Genomic DNA, 19,753 nt, shown 5'->3' with positions numbered 1-19,753 from the left:
GTTTTTTAGGCATAGGGGCCTGAACATGTGGTTTGGGTGTTGGTTTTTTAGACATAGATCGAGATTTAGGCCTTAGTATTGAAGTTGGAGTCGGTTTAATATGCAAGTCTGTAGGTCTGAATACACCCTCAGAAGCCAGTGCCTGCACAGCGGCTCTGGACCCATCCAAGGTAGAGACATCCGCGGGTTCCACATGTGAAGCATCTTGCGGCATACCGGACTCCAAATGGGTCTCAGTAGACGCTTGCGAATCAGAAGTAGTGGGTATCAGGGGCTGCGAAAGCGCCTCACTGAGTACCGGCGAACTGTCGACTGGCTTAGGAGAAGCGTTGTTGGCAGTTTTGGACCTCAACGGCCTGTCTCTGTCTTTTTCTTTGCATTTTTTCGGTATTCCGGTAGTCGGATGGCTAACCGAGGTCATTTCTGGATAATTAAACCAAGAACCAAAATATTTAGAAACAAAAATGTACCAATGACGGATAGTACGCTGATTAAATAAAGCACAAAACCGACAGCAAGGTATGTCGTGGTCAGGGCCTAGGCAAGGAATACAGTACAAATGAAAATCCTTATGAGGTATTTGCTTCCCACAAGTAATACAATTATTAACTTTTACTGACATCAGTAAGGAGCAAGAAAAAGTTTCCCCAATGGGGTACTTAGCATTTAGTTGAAGACTTTGGTTCTGAAAAACCCAGCAGATTACCCAAATGTAATGACTGCAACAGTGAAACATGAAGAACATCTACTTTGCTGGCACACAGGGCATAATGTCCAGGTATAATGCCAATGACCATGGTTTGCTTGATGGGTCGCTAACTGGCTCACTGATAGAACTTATATAGTCAAAAATAGGGTAATGCACCTCCAACAACAGACCTGTAACTAGTGGTGTTCCACAGGGATCAGTCCTAGGAACTCTAATGTTCGGACTCTATTTCTCCAAAGTGCAAGCAAAATCTAAAGGTCTGTGGCTGACAAAGTTTGCTGATGACTGAAAATTGGGAGTGATCATAGAATCGCTAAATGATGTCAACATCCTATAAAAGGGTCTTACACAAATGACTGGTGCCAAAGTCATGGCCTTAAACTCAGTGCAAAAAAATGTATTGTCATCCCTTTCAGTAACAGCAATGTTTCTGCTAACTACCACATCAATAACAGCACCTTAAGATAGCATTCAGTGATGAGAGACCTGGGCACACAGGGTGACAGCAACCTTACCTCTTGCAATTTGTGCAGGAGACATCACATTCACAGTGGTAAGAAGGGCATTCTGTATTGCTCATCTCATAAGTAAGGGCACTGCCTCTAGAAAAAAAGAAGTTATAATCTCCCTGTACTCTTCCCTCATCAGGCCAATAATTGAGTACAATGCCCATTATGGTATGTATCTTTCCAAGCACCTGTAACTCTTGGAGAGACTGTAAAGGTTCCTCACAAGAAAAATTCAAGTTCTTCAGCATCTGTCCTATGAGGACCATCTGAAATCACTGTCACTTTATTCTGTTTCATACAGACTACTCAGATGCGATCTCTGCCTTGCATATAAGGCAATCTTTGACCCTGCTTTACTGGAAATGCTGCAAATCTGTAAGTCAAATGGTACATGGGTTACTCTCTCTTATGGACTTAACCTGGTATGTGACATTAATAGAACCTATTGGAGGGATAGATTTGTCTCCCAGAGGTTACCACACCTTTGGAACAGACTCCCACTTCATGTCAAGTACAACACATCATTGGTCCTCTTCAAATGCAGTCTGGACTATTGGATGGGTATCCATGAATTCATCCCAGGTGTTCCACCTATGTCCCTGCTGAACAGGGGTGATAGGTGCTGATCGTGGAAATAAAAGTAAAACTTGGCTAGGCTTGTAAGGGCCCTAGTAACCTCCTACGATCCCATGATAGCTTGGCAGTAGGCAGCTAGAAATTAAAAAGAATGAGCACCTGATGGCTGGTTCACCTTTTTTGGGAACAATGGGGGAAGACTCATGTAAACTATTTTTTGTAATTTGTGCAGGAGACATCAACTACATAGAAAGTGTGTGTGTGGTGTGTGGGTGGGGGTGTGCATATGTGCAAATTAGATCCCATTTCTGCACCCCTCCCAACTTTCAAGATAAGGAGCACAGAAAAAAATCTGTTCACGATCTGGTCTTAACTCCAGAAAAAAAGCTCCTGATCTTTCTATACATATGGCCTATTACAACTTATCCATCTTATCTGTAGTCCTGACCACAAAATCAGTATTCATTTTATTTTTTCAGAGACACCGGTACAGAAATGAATAGCAGAATTGCACTACCAATCAACTGGCATCTTTTGATCTTGCCCTCCTTACAACTTATGCCTGGGATGGCATCTCCCTTTGTCCCACTTCAGCTATGCCTCTGGTGTGTGTGTGTGTGTGTGTGTGTGTGTGTGTGTGTGTGTGTGTGTGTGTGTGTGTGTGTGTGTGTGTGTGTGTGTGCGTGCGTGTGTGTGTGTGTGTGTGTGTGTGTGTGTGTGTGTGTGTGTGTGTGTGTGTGTGTGTGTGCGTGTGCATGTGTTTGTATTTGTGCACATGCATGTGTAGATGAGAAGTGGAAATTAAAGTTGTTTAATTTGGTGAAATAACTGTAGGATCTACAAGACACATATAAAGTTATTGGGGAAGTTAAGGTTGTTTCATTTGGTAAAATCGTTATGTAATTTGCAAGATACACAAGACAGACCTGTGCTTCATATTTAACACTATTTGTCAGTGAGTGGGTACAGTGCTGGATCCAGCACAAGGGTGATTTAGGCAACTGGGGGACCCAGCCATCAACATTAATTAAATAAATAAAATGTCAGAATGCCTTGCTGGACTAACATTAATTTAAAAACATGCACAAAATGCTGCTCTTGCAAAGAATCCTGTTTCCACCTTGGCAACAGGATAATTCTCTATTTATTTATTTATTTCCAGTTTGATAACCGGGGTGGTCCACTGGGCTCAAGGAGCCCGTTTTCAGTGGAGGCCCAGGGAGAAAAGCTCCAAAATTACAAAGATACAATAAAAATACAATAAAAATACGATAAAAAGTACAATAAAATGCAGTTATGAATAAATCCTAGTGTTATATATTTTAAACAAAATTGTAAGATGATACAGTGAGATGTAGCAAAGAGATGCAGTGCAATAAGTGGAGTATAGGAGACTTGAGGATAGTTCATAAAGAACATGCATGGTAATGAAGACGGGTAGCGGAAAGTATGCAGAGTAGTAGGAATAAATACCTAAAAGTGGAGGAAGGGGAGAGAGGCGGTTGTATGTTCTATGTCCCAGTCCAGATCCTCTTTCACTGGGAAAAGCTTTGAAACAATGAATTAGGAGAACGAACAAATGAGGGAATTGGCACATGATTTTAAGGTTGATCTATGGAAACATTGTCATGAATCACGAATGGGAGATGGAAACAGAAAGAACCACATGATTTTAACTTTGATCTATGGAAGCACTGTTGCAAATCAGAAATAGGAGATAGAAACAAAGAATATTTCAGTACTCATTTGTTGCAGCAGCATTCAACAAACAAACGAACTACCACTTTCATGGGAGTCAGTCAGTCAGTCTGTCTTTTGCAGCGTTTCAGTTTAGGTACCAAGCAGCAATGGAAATATGTGTGTGTGTGTGTGCGTTTATGTCTGTGGGGTCTATGTCATTTAATTGAAATACATACTCATCGAATATGTATTCATCAAACACTAAACATCAAAATTAATTTCAACAAACCTCGGACTTTTTCCAAGGGTTAGGAAGCACTTGGCCATCACCACAACTTTGCCCTTTTCCCCACTGGAGTATGATCTTGGAGTTTGTGTATATAGTTGGGGGATTGGGGGTGTGGGGGGGCAAGCCCCCATTTGTGTGGGTTTGATTTTTGGGGGGGGGGGTGTTCCAGAGTGCTAGTGGACAAGTGATTCCTAACCCTGGAAAAATTCTGAGGTTTGCTAAAATGATTTTCAGTGTTTAGAGTTTGATACGTTCAACGAATACGTATTTCGATTAACTGATATAGACCCGTGTCTATACGTAATGCCCCAGTTAGGGAGCTTTCTAGTTAAGTGATTTACAATGAATCACACCATGTATATTAGCTACAGGTGGCAAGATCCTTAATCCTCCACACCAACTTCCAGACTTCCATGAACCATAACTCTCACCCTCTTAGCACAAGAAATCTGGACAAAAGCAAAATTAATGGGGGGACAAAGGCCCAAAAATAGGGACAAATTTTAAATATGGTTCTCAAAAACTTAGAAAGTTGCTAGACTAAAAGGTTTTGTGTCAGCATGCATTTTCTGAAGGATATAAAGTCTGAAACTCAAATGTCTGTCATTATTTTGTGACTTAAAGCCTCAGTGATTTGTCAGAAAACCACAAGTTTTATGAGAAACAGATCAAAAATATGAAGCAGAAATAAAGACAATCTGCAAAAATCTGGACAGTTGAGAGGTATGCTTCTTTGACAAAATACATACTGATGCAAAACCTGTTGTTTTGTTAATTGTTTAAGTGACATAGAGTAGTCTGCTCTTATCTGTATCCAGTTTTGCAGAACATTCCTGATTTTGCCTCAAAGTTATGCTGTCCTTGAGTAACTCACTTAATTAGACAGTACTCTGGGTTAACTGGAAAACTGAGCTAGCCTCCTAACTAGTGCTCTGGACTGCAAGCCTAATAACCTATGAAACAGAGTAGTAAAAGTAGGAAATTGATTGTAGTAAATGTTATTTGGATATGATCATGTTTTGTTGAATGTTAACAGAGTTTTATTATTTAGTTGTGAATAAACTGGACTGCATGAAGTCTGAGTTTAATGTTAAAATTTTACACAATTTTAATTTAGCTTGGATTTTTGCAGGCACATAGGTATAAGATAGACTATGCTTGGGCTACAAGTTAGTCTAGCACTTAATGCAGATGAGTAGGCTGTGAGCTGTTTGATTACAACAACTTCCATTTGTTTTCAATGTGACTCTGCCAAGTTACTTCACTATACAGTAGTACACTTGGGATGCTTCTTAAAAAGAGACACTTGAGTCAAGTGGGCTGTCCCAGGCTTTTGGCAAATCCATTACACATTTATCATTTGAATTCCTGCACTCTCCACATAGATACTAAATAGTAATTCACTATATGCTATTCAAATATGAATGCCAGCATGTCTCAAATAGTTTAATGGGTTGCCAGATGCATTTTTCACTAAATGTGAGTTTCAAGGGAAGAGCTGTTTACTGTTTCTCATGCTAAGTCTGTTTTTAATGTAAGAGTTTTTTGTTTTGTTTTGCTTAGAAAATGCCTGTCAGTGTTTTTTCTTGTTTGTTTTTTATTTGAAATAAATGTTTTAAATGAAATCCAAATCTCCATGATAATTGTAAAGGTAAAGAAGAAAATATTATGTATACTAACAGGTTAAAAAGTGGTTATAGCAACTGGAAAGGGAAAACCAAGTAATGGGATATTGGTATGGTTGGCTGGGGCTTGATTCTTTACCCTGCTTAGGGCCCCGTTTGTCCACATTCCAGCACATTGGATGTCATGCTACAACAATACAGCATTATTAGCTATTAAAGTACTGCAGAACTGTACTTAGTGATCTCAGATGGAATAGCTATTATTAACGACAGGTAAGACATGGAGAGATAAAAATAAGATGTAGGTATCCTGCAAGCATGCACCCCCCAAAAAAATAGTATGTTATATGCAGTAATATTTCTGAGTTCTGTATGACTTGTGGGTTGTTGAACAAAAGCTGCCACACCATTTATATTGTCTTTAATAGTTTTACTTTGTTTATTGCACTAAAGAATGAATTAATTCATTTATGTGCCTGGATCATGTAGTATAGTCTTAACATGTTGCATTTTAAAAACATATTTTTGCAGAACCTTTTTTATAGCCTTCATCAATTGGAAAGGGGCTGACATTTGTCAGGTCTTCCAATTGCTAGAGGCTACAAAGGTGTTGACATTTGTCAAGTCATATAGTCTGCATTATTTGGAGTAATGACCATAGTCGTCAGATTTTCAGCACCCATTATGTAGTCACTGTTGAATTTTACTGTGATACAAGTCTTCTCTACAAGATTGGATTGTAAAGGATTTCTACTGTTAATTAAAAACTGTCCCTCTGGTGCTCTAACAGTTAGTGCAGAGGACTAAAGCTCTTGACTTGTTAATGATCTGCTTCCTGTGGCAACAGTGCAGAATTTGAATCTTTCTACCTTCATTTACATATGGTGTGACAATGACAAAGTCATTTAACCATGTAGTGTGGGGCGGCCTTGGTTCATTATCCTGCCTAGGGCTACATTTAATCATGATCCAGCTATGAGTGTCTAACAAAAACTACACTTCTTATATTGTTTTGTATATATTGTTTTGTATATTATTTTCTTAATATTTCACAAGTACCACTCTGTTTATTTCCCTGAAGTACAGTACTTGTAAGGTTTATGCAGAAAAGTCAACTTAGTATTGACAGAAAACTTTGTGATTGTCTCTGTGAAAATGTTCTGGTTCACACTGGGGTTACCGAAACTGTCAGCATCGTTATGCTACAGTTTGTGTTACTGATCTGCAGTGCCATTTTTGTGTAGGTGTAGCAGTAGCTGACCTAACAGCTAGTGTCTGTGATGGGGTACATATTCTGCAATTGTGTCACAGAATGATCTAACCATGTCTAACATACCATCACCTCCATGACAGGGACACAGGTAAATGCTGTCCTATGGACAGAAACACCAGAAACAGCACATGGCATTTAGTAGACATATCATGTCCCCATAAGGAATTCCACCCAATGCATGGTGTGAAGACTGCCGGCCTAGCCAGATAGAATTTTGCAGATAATTCTGTCATTTGTAAATATGAATGTAAACTACAGGCTTGTTGTCTTAAATGTAAAGAAATACTGTTACAGGTGGAACTGGAAATAAATGTGACAACAGTGCACTCTACTGACCAAAGTAAAGCATGTGGTAACCCTTTGAAGTAGACAGTGGTGCCAAAAAGTCTAGATGAAGAAATTCTATTGTTTTAACCAAGAGTTAAATTGCTAGATTTAAACATGCTAATGTATTTTTATTGCTCTGTTCCTGACCAGCTGCAAGATAACAAAAGGGAGATGTTAAGAATGTAAATGCAGTTAATATGCAGCCTGGGAACTCCAGGAAAGTGAAAAAGAATGATGTAATGTTTATCAGAACTGCAATAGCAATTTAAACAGACAGAATCAGAAGGCATTAAGCATTTTTTTGTCTTGACCATCCAACTCATCAGCACTCTGCCTGTTTTCTTATCTAAGTTATCTTAGACTTGTGTTTTCTTTTAGGGATAGCTAGAAGCTAGAAAGATTAGATTAAGTGTTTTCCTGTGATGTCAGAACTGCACTACTGAATTATTTTAAGTATTTCTGTGTGATCTCTTAACTCTTGGCTAGCACTGACTGTGTAGTAGAAAGTATTGTATTGAGGTTTTAATTATTTATTATTAAATATTTTAAAACCTTTTAACTGTGGATGGTTTGTGTAGAGATAAGTTAAGCTCTAAGAGTACACTGCATATTTATAGTGATTACTGTACCAAGCCACTCTAATAAGCCTTGATTGTTTAGTGACATCTACCAATTGGATTATAATATTGCACAGTAATAATTGGACACCCTTTTAAGGGCCTTTGAGTAGCTGATGAATATTAGCTGGGTGGTGGCAAGTAGTAATACCATATAGTTTGGGTAAAAAGGGCACAGCTGGAGAACCTGTTCCCGTCTTCCCCAGAAGTGTCTTTGTGGTTGTGTAAATTCTTATCTCAAAGTGTGTGTGTGTCAGCTACTTGGGCAGCGACATGAAGCACTAGTTGGACAGAGAAGGTGCTGGAGATTTTAGCTTGCCCAGCTAGGCTGAGATCTGGACCCTATAGCTATACCAGTGGGAAGTCTTATTGGGGACCTGGGGAGCAAGGGAGCGACCAGCCCCAGACTGACTGTGATCTATGTGTGCTCTTAAGGGAAATTGCACTTTACTGTGTGTATTTGTTATGCTTTTCCTCTTATATGAGATGCCCTCTCTGGTGTTAGTGGTGAGGATTGAGGCTCCTTGATTGCTGGGCCAGGTCACAGGCATCACACATGGAATATCACTTCTGTGGCTCTGCTCAACAGGGGCACAGGAAATTAACTTTCTTTGGTGGCGTAAGCCGGGGAACCGTGTTGGCTTGGCTTACTTAGGCCCTTGGGCCGATAGTCTAGTACCTACCTATGAACCTATGAACTTATGGATCCCTGTGAACACTAGGGTATGAGTAGCACTGACTCTTCTTGTGAAACTGACCTTCCAGCAGTCATCAGGGAACATAGTGAGTATATGCCAGGTATCAGCTTCGAGAATACTACATCAGTTCCTGGGCAAGATGTTACAGTATGTGGGGAAGCATATGTGGTTCTTAAGGGCTACAGATGTGAGAAACAACACTATTTAGGAGTTCTATGACATATCCCATTTCCTTGAGCTTCTAGAGGTCCACTGACTGTAGCCATATTTCTAGCAAGGTCTAGTCTGCTCCACATGGACAGTGGTCCATCAACCATAAGGAGTTTTACTCCATCAACTGCAAGGTGGTGTGTAACACACTGGGTATCATATACAATGCCTCTGTGTGCCATCCAGGAATTTCCTACCATTCTCACATCTGGCACATGTCCAACCTATAACACTGACATGTGTGTGACTTCCCTAAGGGACAATGTTTTGGAGATGCTGGCTATGCTCTGGAGCCATAGCTCATGACACCCATATGAAACCTGCAAATCATGGCTGAGACAATATACAACTCCACATTGTTGCAATGCTCGAACATCACTGAGTGTGTGTCTACAATGATGAAAGCCTGCTTCTACTGCTTAGATTCCTCCAGTGTCATGCTTCAGTACACACTGGAGACGTGGAGCAAGATATTCTTTGCAGTGCTGCACAAAGTAACACGGTAGCTACAGTAGGGGACTGCTACTGGAGAACCATGCAAACCAGAGCTGGTGCTGGAGGTGGTACCTGCTGAGGAACTATAAAAAGAGTTGGCTGTAGGGGAATACCATGTGAGGCAGAGATGGGGGCAATACACTATGGCACTGGAAAAGAGGCAACATCTGATTTACAACTAAAGGCCTTGATTATACACAAAGATTAAAACAGATAGATGAAATATTATACCCAGGGCATGCTCTATAGTACAGTAACTGACCATACTGTGCATCAGACATAACCTACCCATATAACATAGCTGTAAATGCAGGGCACTACTGTCATTAAGTGCAGAGGTGGGAAGAGGCAGTTACAAAAATCAGCAATTGGGACAAATGTGTGTGGTGGATTATGATGGAAGTGGATGGAAGTATATAATATGGCCAAGGGATTGTTAGGAGCTGAGTATACTGTGCAGGGAGGGGGTGGTGCTTACTGAGAGGGTTATTTGTCTAGCAGAACTGTGTATGTCTACGTAATGTATACGAGAGGACACAGCTCCTCCAGCTGTGACTGCACTGTGTCTATATGTGTGTGACAGGTGTTGTGGGGCTCCAGGTAAAATGCTGCAGCCATGGATGTTTCCAGCCATTGTCGTGTGCCTTCACTCACTGTAAGGAACAACAGCATACCTTGACACTGTGACCACCTGTCTGTAGCCTATGCCTGACCACCTTATACTCCTCATCTTTTTGAGTGCTCATATCATGCCTAGCCAGGCAACTCACCAGTAGGTGGAGTGAAGGAGGCAGCAGTATGCAAATGTGACATGTCTGACCTATGGAGTGTACCCACAGTGCAGGCAAACCGTGAAAGCTGAAATGACTCTGGAGCATAAAGACACTGAAGGCAACCAGGAGCCTGTCTAATATGACACTGAGGCAAGCTGTGTATGACACTGAGGCAAGCTGTGTATTGAAAACCCTCATGTACCTGTGCAGACTACGTAGTATAACTATCAGTTCTGCCATGGCAGTGATGGCATCTTCCTGTGCCTGGAATACAGTCCTGCACATCCAGTGAGTAATTCCCATAGTAGCACCCATTTCAGGCAATGACTGGGATGCATGATGGTGATTCTTGATCCTTGTCCCCATCCTCTGTGGCTACATCATTGTCAACTGCAGGTGCATGACCAAGGGATTTATATGCTAGCTGAGTAGATGTCCTCCCAAGAGTTCAAGTGAGGTGGGGCAGGTTCAATAAGCAATACACTATGTCACTGAATATGGGTGATACTGTGCCCTCTGCAATCACCATTGGCAACAGAGGCACTGTGCCCCCTGACTTTGCTACCATAAGTCTGAGGCATCACTGACATCAGGCACAACCTGTTCCATGGGGGATGACCCTATAATCCCAGCACCCATGTGTGACATTACTAATACTCACCAATCCCACCACCTAGTGATGCACCCACATTACATATTACTGCTATGCAAAGAATATAAATATGCATACCTTCTGCAATATGCCATCATGTCTGCATCCCAAGACATGCCTATAGAGGACAGATGGCATTGTTCAGCATCTCTAAGCTTATGGCACATGTGTGCACCTAAAATGTTACTGACATAAAGTAATAAAAACCTGGTGCAGTACTAATAGATATGTGGGAAGATATATACAGCTTGGCTCTGACATCCAGGACTCTGCAAGGTGTCAAAGTCCATTCTGTCTTCCCAAACAGGGACAACAGGAACATCTCAATGGTAATCAGAGAAGTCTGCAACAGCATACCCCTGTGCATTGCTATTCCTTCCTTTGCAATGGCATGGACTTTCTGATGGAAATGCATGGTGGTAGCCCTTCTCCAGACTTGAGGGCTGCCCTGTTATGGCCAGTGACAATATCCATGTTCACCACAAGCTCATGACACACAAATTCATGGACGGTCTTGCTGATTTTATCTATCTCTAGTACATGCAGCCCATGCTCATGGAGGGTTGGCAATAACACATCTATCTTTGTCTGGGAGAACTTCTCTAAATGCTTCCTTTCTTTTGGTACCATGTCACAACCTGTAACTGTGGGCACAGAACTATGGCCAGTGAGTGGGCATATCATATATTTAGCACCTGTTGTGTGTGCACAGCCAAATAACCTGCATGTCACTAGTAGGTGCAACCACGACCATAACACAGTATAAAAGGACAGCCCCTCATAGTGTCCCAGTAAGGCAGCATGGTGATAGAACATGTAGTGGTATGTTGCTTGCCAGCAGCCTATGCACACTTTTGTCCCCAAGGAACAGTTCTCATGTGCACTGCATACATACACCAGTCCAGTACCTGTTAACCTGTGTTCCATTCCTCCCTCACATTGTCCACTATGTCCCACTCATGATACAAATACACTGACAATATGCAATGCAACACATTCCTCTCTGTCCTTGCTGCATAACAGTGGTCTTAGAGCAGCACCACAGCCACTACCTAAGTGGGATAATGTTGCCCACACTTCAGACACAATACCAGGCTGCCATTCTGTACTCCTTATACAGCTGATGTCAGGTGGATACGATGCCCTCACAAGAAAAAAATCCACCATGTAGGGATTCAGTCTGTACACATAAATATGGATCAAGTCTCCTTATCCAATCACATGTTACACCATTCAGTACTCTTAAAGCACTGTGGTAATGTACTGCACAGTTCTATCACAAACCTGTCTCTTCCCACACTCCATGTCGGCAACAGGTGCAGAGCAACCTCCTTCTCACAGCAGCAAAATAGTAGCAATGTAATCTGCACGTTCTTCCCTCACATCATGTGTACACTTACCAAAACAGCTGTAGTATTTTGTTTCTTTCTGGAGTGCATTCTTCTGTATCCACTACTATTGTTTCGCTCTTCAGCAAATTTCCATTGTATGATGAGCACTACCACAATGACATTTTTTTTTATTACACGTCAGGGCTTGTAGTGGGGTAATTATGCTAATGAGGCAATTAAGGATAAATATCTCTGAACTATACATTTCACATACTGCAAGCCAGCCCTAGGTTGTACAATAAGACTCATGCCTGATAGTACATATGCATAAATTAGCTGCAGAGCACACTGCATGACATGTGTGAGTCAGTGTACTCTTTGGTGGAATGTGCATATTCATCAGCCTTGTGGCTCCTAGGGTCATTATTATGTAGCCATGGACAGCTAAGTGTGTTATACTGCATACATACATGTTTGCAAACATATTTTGCACACACCAAACAAAACCCTAGCAAACCATACATCTATCCAGGGTTATAAGGTAGCATCAGGCACTATTTTACTGTCCTGTCGCCCCACTGATGCACATCATGTGATACCTGTAACACACTGAAGTAAATCTGCTACCATTTTCCTCTACAAAACAACTTATAACGTGGCTATGGCTTCTGGGGGTGCTGAATTTGGAAAGGACCCCATGTGGTTCAATAAGGAAATGAAACTCTTTCTATACACCCTGCATAGGAAACATAGGGCACACCTGCTGGGGGGACTATCATAAGGCTCCTCAGTACAAACTGGATGACTGGAACTGCCTTGCCAGTGTAGTGACTGATGTCACAGGCATCATCCATACTGCTGAACAGTGCAGGTGTAGATAGAGTGACCTGAAAAGGTGTCACTGTGACCTTCTTAGCCACTAAGAGGAGGTTACAGAAACTGCAACAGAGTTTTATAATAAGTAATAATGAAAGTTAGTTGTGATTATTCAAGAATAACTGTTCAACCTTATGCAGGACATGTGAGTCATGGACATTTTCTTTATGTTTTATAGCTCTTGGTGAGATAGAGGAAAGCAAGTTAATTTGCTGGAAGGGTATGGAAAGACTCTCACAGTGCAGGGGTAAGTATAGACTTTGGTGTTATACCTGCATATATGCTCAATAACTACAGTATTGCCTATTTTTGCAGTGCTGTTACTTAGTTTATTTATTACATGCTGCTTTTATATGTCTACTAAACACACACACTGGTACTTCAAGATGATATGTTCTACCACCTATCCCACCTCAGTGAATTGTTATAGATTACATGGTAATAATGACTTGCCTGACAGTGGATATTTGACAGCCATCCTTGGTGTCATACTCTATGTCAGACCTGACTGCCTTCCTAAACTGCCATGTACATAGCCATACCACAGAAATTCCTACACAGTGCCCTAGTCTGCCTAGCCAGCATTATTATTCCACTGTCCATTCAACTCCCCTTCCTGCCACTCCTCATTATACATGGTATAACATGGGTATGTATCAGACAAGCCACTGGTGTCATTTACTGGTGTCAGTCCAATGCAACTTAATGTTACTGCCACCAGGTGTGTGTAGCTTGGGTTTATGACATTTTGGCTTCGGTGGCTGTGTCCCCATGGCATGATCACCATGCTGTTATGCATGACATTGTCCAGTAGGCTGAGACTGACACATTATTGTAGCACCTTTTGGCAGAACACATGGCACCTGAGATTTTTTTCTGGCTAGTTTCTGTGGCCCTTGCTGTCACTCTGTGCAACGCACGTACTGCTCACACAAAATAGACACAGGGGCACTGGTTAGGCAGCATGTCATCTTGGCTTTTGTGGCACACTGCCTTCTGTAGTACCATTTGGTCTGCAGCTATACTGTGTTTTGTTTTCAACTGCATAGTTAATAGCATTTTACTTCTCCAGGAATTGCTGTGCTATGCAGTGTAGTACACATTACTGACAACCGTTCTTCGTATTGTGTCTCTCTCACTTTATCATTGTCATTCTTTTACATTTCATTTGCTGTTTGGTTTCTCTCCATTTATGCTCATATTTTATATAGTGTCTGCCATGGCTGTACACATGATGTGGTAGTGGCCACCTCAATGTCCATCTGCCCTGTTATCACCCACTGGGACTTCAACTATCTCCACATTAGCCTCTCTGCAGGGTAATGTAGTTTATCCAATGGAAGGTGACCTGGATGATTCCCTGATGTCTTCCAGTGGTCTGTCACAGGCTTCCCAACAGGAGGCACCAATAGTAGGTCACAGTTTGTTACCTACTAGGAATTGTATGACCTGATGACAGACTTGGTGGACCAATGGCTGGACACCTGCACTGACCACCTGAAGCACATCCTCTTGCAACTGGTACAATCACACAGCTACATGGCCTGCTCAGCAGGTCACCAGAGGTTAGGCCCAGCCATGAGATTGGGCACAGAGGTGACTGACCAGTCTCTGGTTGCAGAACTGGCCAAGACAGCAGTCACCTGTCACCCCACTCTGTGCCCTGTCATGGTGTTCCCCCTTCCTTGCATTTCACTTCCCAAACTTGTTTGGCTTCCAGTCCTCCTCATTTCCAATCATACTTTCTCTGTTTATCTGTGTCTCTCCTTTGTGTCTTCCTATTTATGTCAGCACCTTTCCCTACTGGTCTCTGTCAAAGTGTTTTATATTTGCTTGTCTGCTCCTGCTACTACCCCAGTACCCTCTTTGTCATTCACACCATCTCCTTACTTCCTTCCCCCCTCTATCCTTCTTCTGAAACTTAGAATGAGCTGTTGTCCCACAAAACAATTATATGTTTATGTTCCTACCCCATCCATGTACCCTTCTACTTGTCTTTCTTTGCATTTCTCTGTTTGTTGTTCCACCTTTCTGATTGTCCTGTACACCAATTTCCTTCCCGTATATAACAATAAAATATTAGGGACTTAGTTGTGTAACCCTTAAGAGGGCTCTTAGCTGTGTTTGTGGTACATACTCTCATAATCATCATATGCATCAGATTAAGTGACCTATGTCACACAGTGCCAGCCATTATAAAAGCTATGGGATTTTCTGCCAGCAGATTCGCTCATTAGATTAACTCTGTCACACAGCATCACCTCCAGTGCATTGTTAATTAGCTCTAGGCCACAGTGCACTGTTTCAACTGTGCTATTTTGCCTTTATGGGTTGCATAAGTGATTTTTTTGAATCCCAGGGTTGATGTGATATCTATCCACTTAACATCAACATTCTTTACCTTCTTAAAAACTGAGTAAAAGTAAAACAGTGGTATAAAAACTTGTGCACGAAACATAATTGGGGAAGTGAGTGAGCTTTACTGTAACACATAAGAGAAATGTATTGTTTACTGTGGTTACAATACAGAGGATTATGTTTGAGTCTCTGATCATAACCATGTTGTTATGTATTCTTGACATGGATGCCAAGACATACATCTCGAGAGTGAGGCTCATGAGTTGAATCTTGCTGTCCATGTTGAGAAGACATAACATGGTTACAATTGGAAACCTAATCATAATTCTTTGTATTGCATTGAGCTTTACCTGATCCGTGTACTACAAGTTACAGAAAAAGGAAGATACAAGCGCATTGGCTTTGAAACACAGTGAAGCCCTTAGTGAATGCTATCAGACAGTAGCAGCAGACCTATCAGCTTATTTGTTTTTTTATTTCTAGGTGGGACAAAGAATTAAAACCAGAAAGAGTATATAAACACTACTTTAATTCACTTAAAGTGTTAATAGAATGACAAGTTTTGCATCAACATGCATTGTGAACAATAAAAAGTGAGAGTCTGCTTCTGGCATTTCTTTCTGAATGCAATCTTCAGTGATTTACTAGAAAATGAAAGAAGTTTACAAGAGACAGAGTGAAAATATGACCTGAACTGAGGGACAGTTGATAGCCATACATTGCAGGAAAAACTGAAGCTGTTTACGCTTTTGCTGCTGTCATCTGTTGGCTGGCACTGTCAGCAATTGAAAAGCACTTTTTCAAGAGCTGTTAGTATCTGGTCTTGCACTAAAGTAACACTTTAAGAGTGTGTCTTTTTCCTAATATTGGGACATAATCATGGAGTTCTATGCATTACAATTTTAAGTTCATGTTTCACATTTATCCAGTAGAGAATACATAAATAAACATACTTTTACATTAAACTGCAAATTCTGAACTGTTCATATATAGCTAGTCAAACTTTATACCAGAAAATGGCTTGCCTTGCAAAATGATCCTCCAGGAACTCACGGAATTTCTGAAGTTCCATCCTATTGCGAATCAGGGTTCCAAAGCTGTAATTGCGATATTCCTCAGGAACACTGTTCCACAGATTAATGTCTTTGGGAACATCTGGCACAGGTATCATGTTAAGTTTAGAAATACTGCCCTAAAGTATAGAAATAGAAAAACATATTCAGATATTCAACAGAAACTGATAACTTAGGCAGAAATCTCTTCAGATGGTTTCAATTACTAGTTTCATGATATCTTTAAGTTTCAATCAGTGTACGTTTCTTTTATTATGTTATTTATTTCAGTAGCTGTTTCACAGATAAACTTGTAGTTTCATGTTACTTATTTTAGTGGAGAACTGCATATGAGACAGAACATGCAGAGGCATTACAAGACTAATAATCTAGCAAAGTAACAAAAAAATGGTACAAACATGACAGCAGCCTGAGGGGTATGTTATATTTACAGAAATAAACAAAAATCCAGTTCTAGTTCTGCCTGGTGCAAGTTACCATACTCTACAATGCACAGAATAAACAAGAGTTGCTTGGCTTAACAACCACGTAGTGTCCAAAGCATAGCAATCATTTGGGTTTTTAAGAACCTCATCCCAATTCAGGATGCTATTTTACAAGCAGATCCCTAACCTCCTTGTATGCAGAGGTAAGGCACAGAGCAGCAAAACAAGACCAGTTTAACTCCATTGAATAAAATAGGTGATAGTAATTCCCAAAAACAAAATCAAATAGGTTTCATCTAAACAAGTCTATCTTCTCATCTTCCTCTTTGTATGCAATTTGGTGACATAAGCCACACATTCTTAACTGTAAGAGTAACCCCTTATGCTGCTATATGGATACTCACACATTGAATAATAAGGCTTGACCACCATATCTGTGGGTACCATCTAAAGAAAAGCTATTTCACTGTGGATCTGTGCAAGAGGAATTGATGGCATAGGCAGGTCCCCATGTGCAGCACTGACCACTGTGGTGTGACAGGTAACCTCCCTTGTACATATAACTGTATGCATTTAAGGTCACAGGAGTTCTACACATACCAAGGAAAATAGGGAAAATGGGAAGGCATGGAAAAAATATCCCACCTACAAGGCAACCTTTTTCCTATTGCACTCACATCAATGAGACAATTATCCTTGTCTCCCATATTCCTGAATGGTTCAGTATAATAAGGAACACTGCTTAAGGCAACACTATGGAGGACACTGGTCAGGTCAGTCTATTACTGAGCGGAACAAGAGGTTCAGCCTAAAGTAAAAGAACTTTATGAAATTATAGGTTAGCTTGGCAAAACAGCACAAGTAATATTAATATCACATCTCTGTTAAAACAAAGAGTGAACGTCTACATCATAAAACAGTTATAGCATACATATATTGCACAAACCTTTGATATGACTGACACATAACTACAAGATCAATAAACCTGTAGTTCGTTTTTTTCCTAAAGGAAGTATTAGTTGACTATGGAATTATTCTATCAATAGTATTTTTGAATAATAAGGTTCACTTATGGTGAAAGAGGCCATCAAGAAGCTCTCTCAATACTGGTAGCAGAGAAACAGTGTGCCCCCCCCCCCCATTAAGTAGAGGTGAGCAACCTGTTTATCCTTCAGATTCAGGACACAAAGGACTGGTGATATACCTGCAAGTAAAACTTATTTTTAAATGTCCATTTACTTTGGAAAAAAAGCATGAAGCAAATTTAAGTAAACATGTACATTTTTTCTCATGATAATTCTTGTTGCTGCTCATTATGAAATGAGAAAGCCTCTAGTTTCAGTTGGGAGTATGCATTTGGCATGCGTTGACTAGTTTACCTCTGTAACCTTCCCACAAATCTTTTCCTGCAGTGCCTTTAACTTTTTGGTATAAACAGATTCCATCTTCCGAGCCTGTTCAAACAGTTCTACCTAAGGAAAAAGTCAAATGCGCATTAGTATTATGCATATTAAGGCATATAATTAATTCCTTATGAAGACTGATTTCCAGATGTTACCTAGTCGAATGGGAATGTGAAATCATTGTTCACAAACACAAGCTTCACTCCCATTCTTATAGTCTGTCAGTGTAAGCTACAAAATATAGAGTTATGATCATGTCTCGTAACCTTGTTACTATGTGTTCAAGACATGGACGCCAAGAAATTCACCTCAAGAGTGAAGCTATCATCCAGCTGACTCTGTGCTACCTAGTAAATGTAAAAGTTTTGATGAATGTCTTAACAAAATGGCTGAAAGTTTTCCTTTTGTAGGTTTGCAGTCAATTTCCAGCTCCAATCTGACTAGTTCTCATGACAAAGAGTGGAAGACCAATTTGTACTCTGAAACATTTTCAATATTGTCACAGAGTTATTGGGATAGATATGTAAATGCTTAAAGTACATTTCATAATGCTATGTGAATAACTGTACTGTTCACATGTAGTTTATATGCTTTTGCAGGATTAGTCCAGTGTGCTGAATGTATGATGCATTTGGTTGTGCAGCAGCATACTTCTTAATTCTGAAACATTTTATTTTCTTCTTAAAGGAGATGTAATGATAAATTGTATACAGCTACTAAAGTTCTTGTATGTACTGTGTGTATACAAAACAGTTAATGCCATTTTAAGACTAATGTAAGGTATAGTCCATTTAGGAAAGATTAGTGATTGTATAGACTTTTTAAGAAAGCGCCTAGCTCAAAATGCATAGTAACCTCTAAGCTATTGTCAGTTGAGTGTGAGATGCTTATCTGTCACGTTATTACAAATAAAAGTTATCTGTTTGCTTGAACATTTGGTGTATCCTAACATTTCTGACAAGATCAACAAATACGTTATGGAAAATACAAGCAGGATGGGTTAGATCAATACATTTCAAGGAATAAACACAAAAAACTGTTTCAGCATAGAAACACAACTGAGGCAATAAATAATACTGAGCCAATAAAACATTAACATCACCTAAATAAATCCCTAGCTTTTAGGATGGGTCTTAAAGAGACCCAAATGCAAATGCAAGATGCAGGGTTTGAGTCTCACAAGGGGCAATTGGCTAGGCTTAAAATGGCTCGCAAGGGCAGTTAGCTTAGTAATAACCTATGTTTGTTGGGAGGGTGGCCTACTGGTTAAAGTGTTTGCCTTACAAACACAAGGTGCAGGGTTTGAGTCTCACAAGGGATAATTGGCTAGGCTTAAAATGGCTCGCAAGAGCAGTTAGCTTAGTACTAATCTATCAACCTATCAACCTATCTGGTGTCTTCTTAGCTTGCAGTCTGGAATCCAATGTAGCTCCCAGTTCTCAGTGAAGGCTTTGTAATCACCCATTCTGATACCCCTATTAACCCTCTAAACAACTGTGAAAATAAAGGAACGGCCATTGCCATATTCCAACACAAGCTTAGAAAGCGCACTTCAAGGGTCTTTAATACGTATATATAATAAACATGTTCTCTAATTCATTCCATCAGGGAACAGTTTATTTCCCGACATAAAAACACGTACAGGCTTGACACCTTGCATGGCAAATGACATCTACAGTACTACAATCAGTCCACACACTGAACCTAAAAGTCTTCCCTGTTCACAGATGGACAAAAATATTGGCTTTATCTATAAATGCACAAAAATTACAATTATTGCAATGTTGCATACCAGGTGTGTCCCTAAGACATGACCTGTCCTGATGACAGCCCCTATAACTACATTGGATAATC

The 19,753-nt window shown here is 40.4% G+C and overlaps 1 protein-coding gene across 1 annotated transcript in view; it reads right to left on the bottom strand.

Annotated features, from left to right (window-relative positions):
• RGS22 (regulator of G protein signaling 22) overlaps positions 1-19,753 on the bottom strand; it is a 971,253-nt gene that overhangs the window by 407,707 nt on the left and 543,793 nt on the right. The window contains exons 16-17 of the mRNA XM_044065939.1: positions 17,876-17,968; positions 16,024-16,190 (exon numbers count right to left, since the gene is read on the bottom strand). Coding sequence (XP_043921874.1) covers positions 16,024-16,190; positions 17,876-17,968 — 260 coding nt within the window. The remainder of the gene's footprint in view (positions 1-16,023; positions 16,191-17,875; positions 17,969-19,753) is intronic.

This window comes from Protopterus annectens, chromosome 3.part0 (assembly GCF_019279795.1).
Source record: "Protopterus annectens isolate FY-2018-M chromosome 3.part0, PAN1.0, whole genome shotgun sequence".
Taxonomy (NCBI): domain Eukaryota; kingdom Metazoa; phylum Chordata; order Ceratodontiformes; family Protopteridae; genus Protopterus; species Protopterus annectens.
The sequence above is the reverse complement of the archived record's forward strand: the minus strand, read 5'-3'. Positions and strand labels throughout refer to the sequence as shown.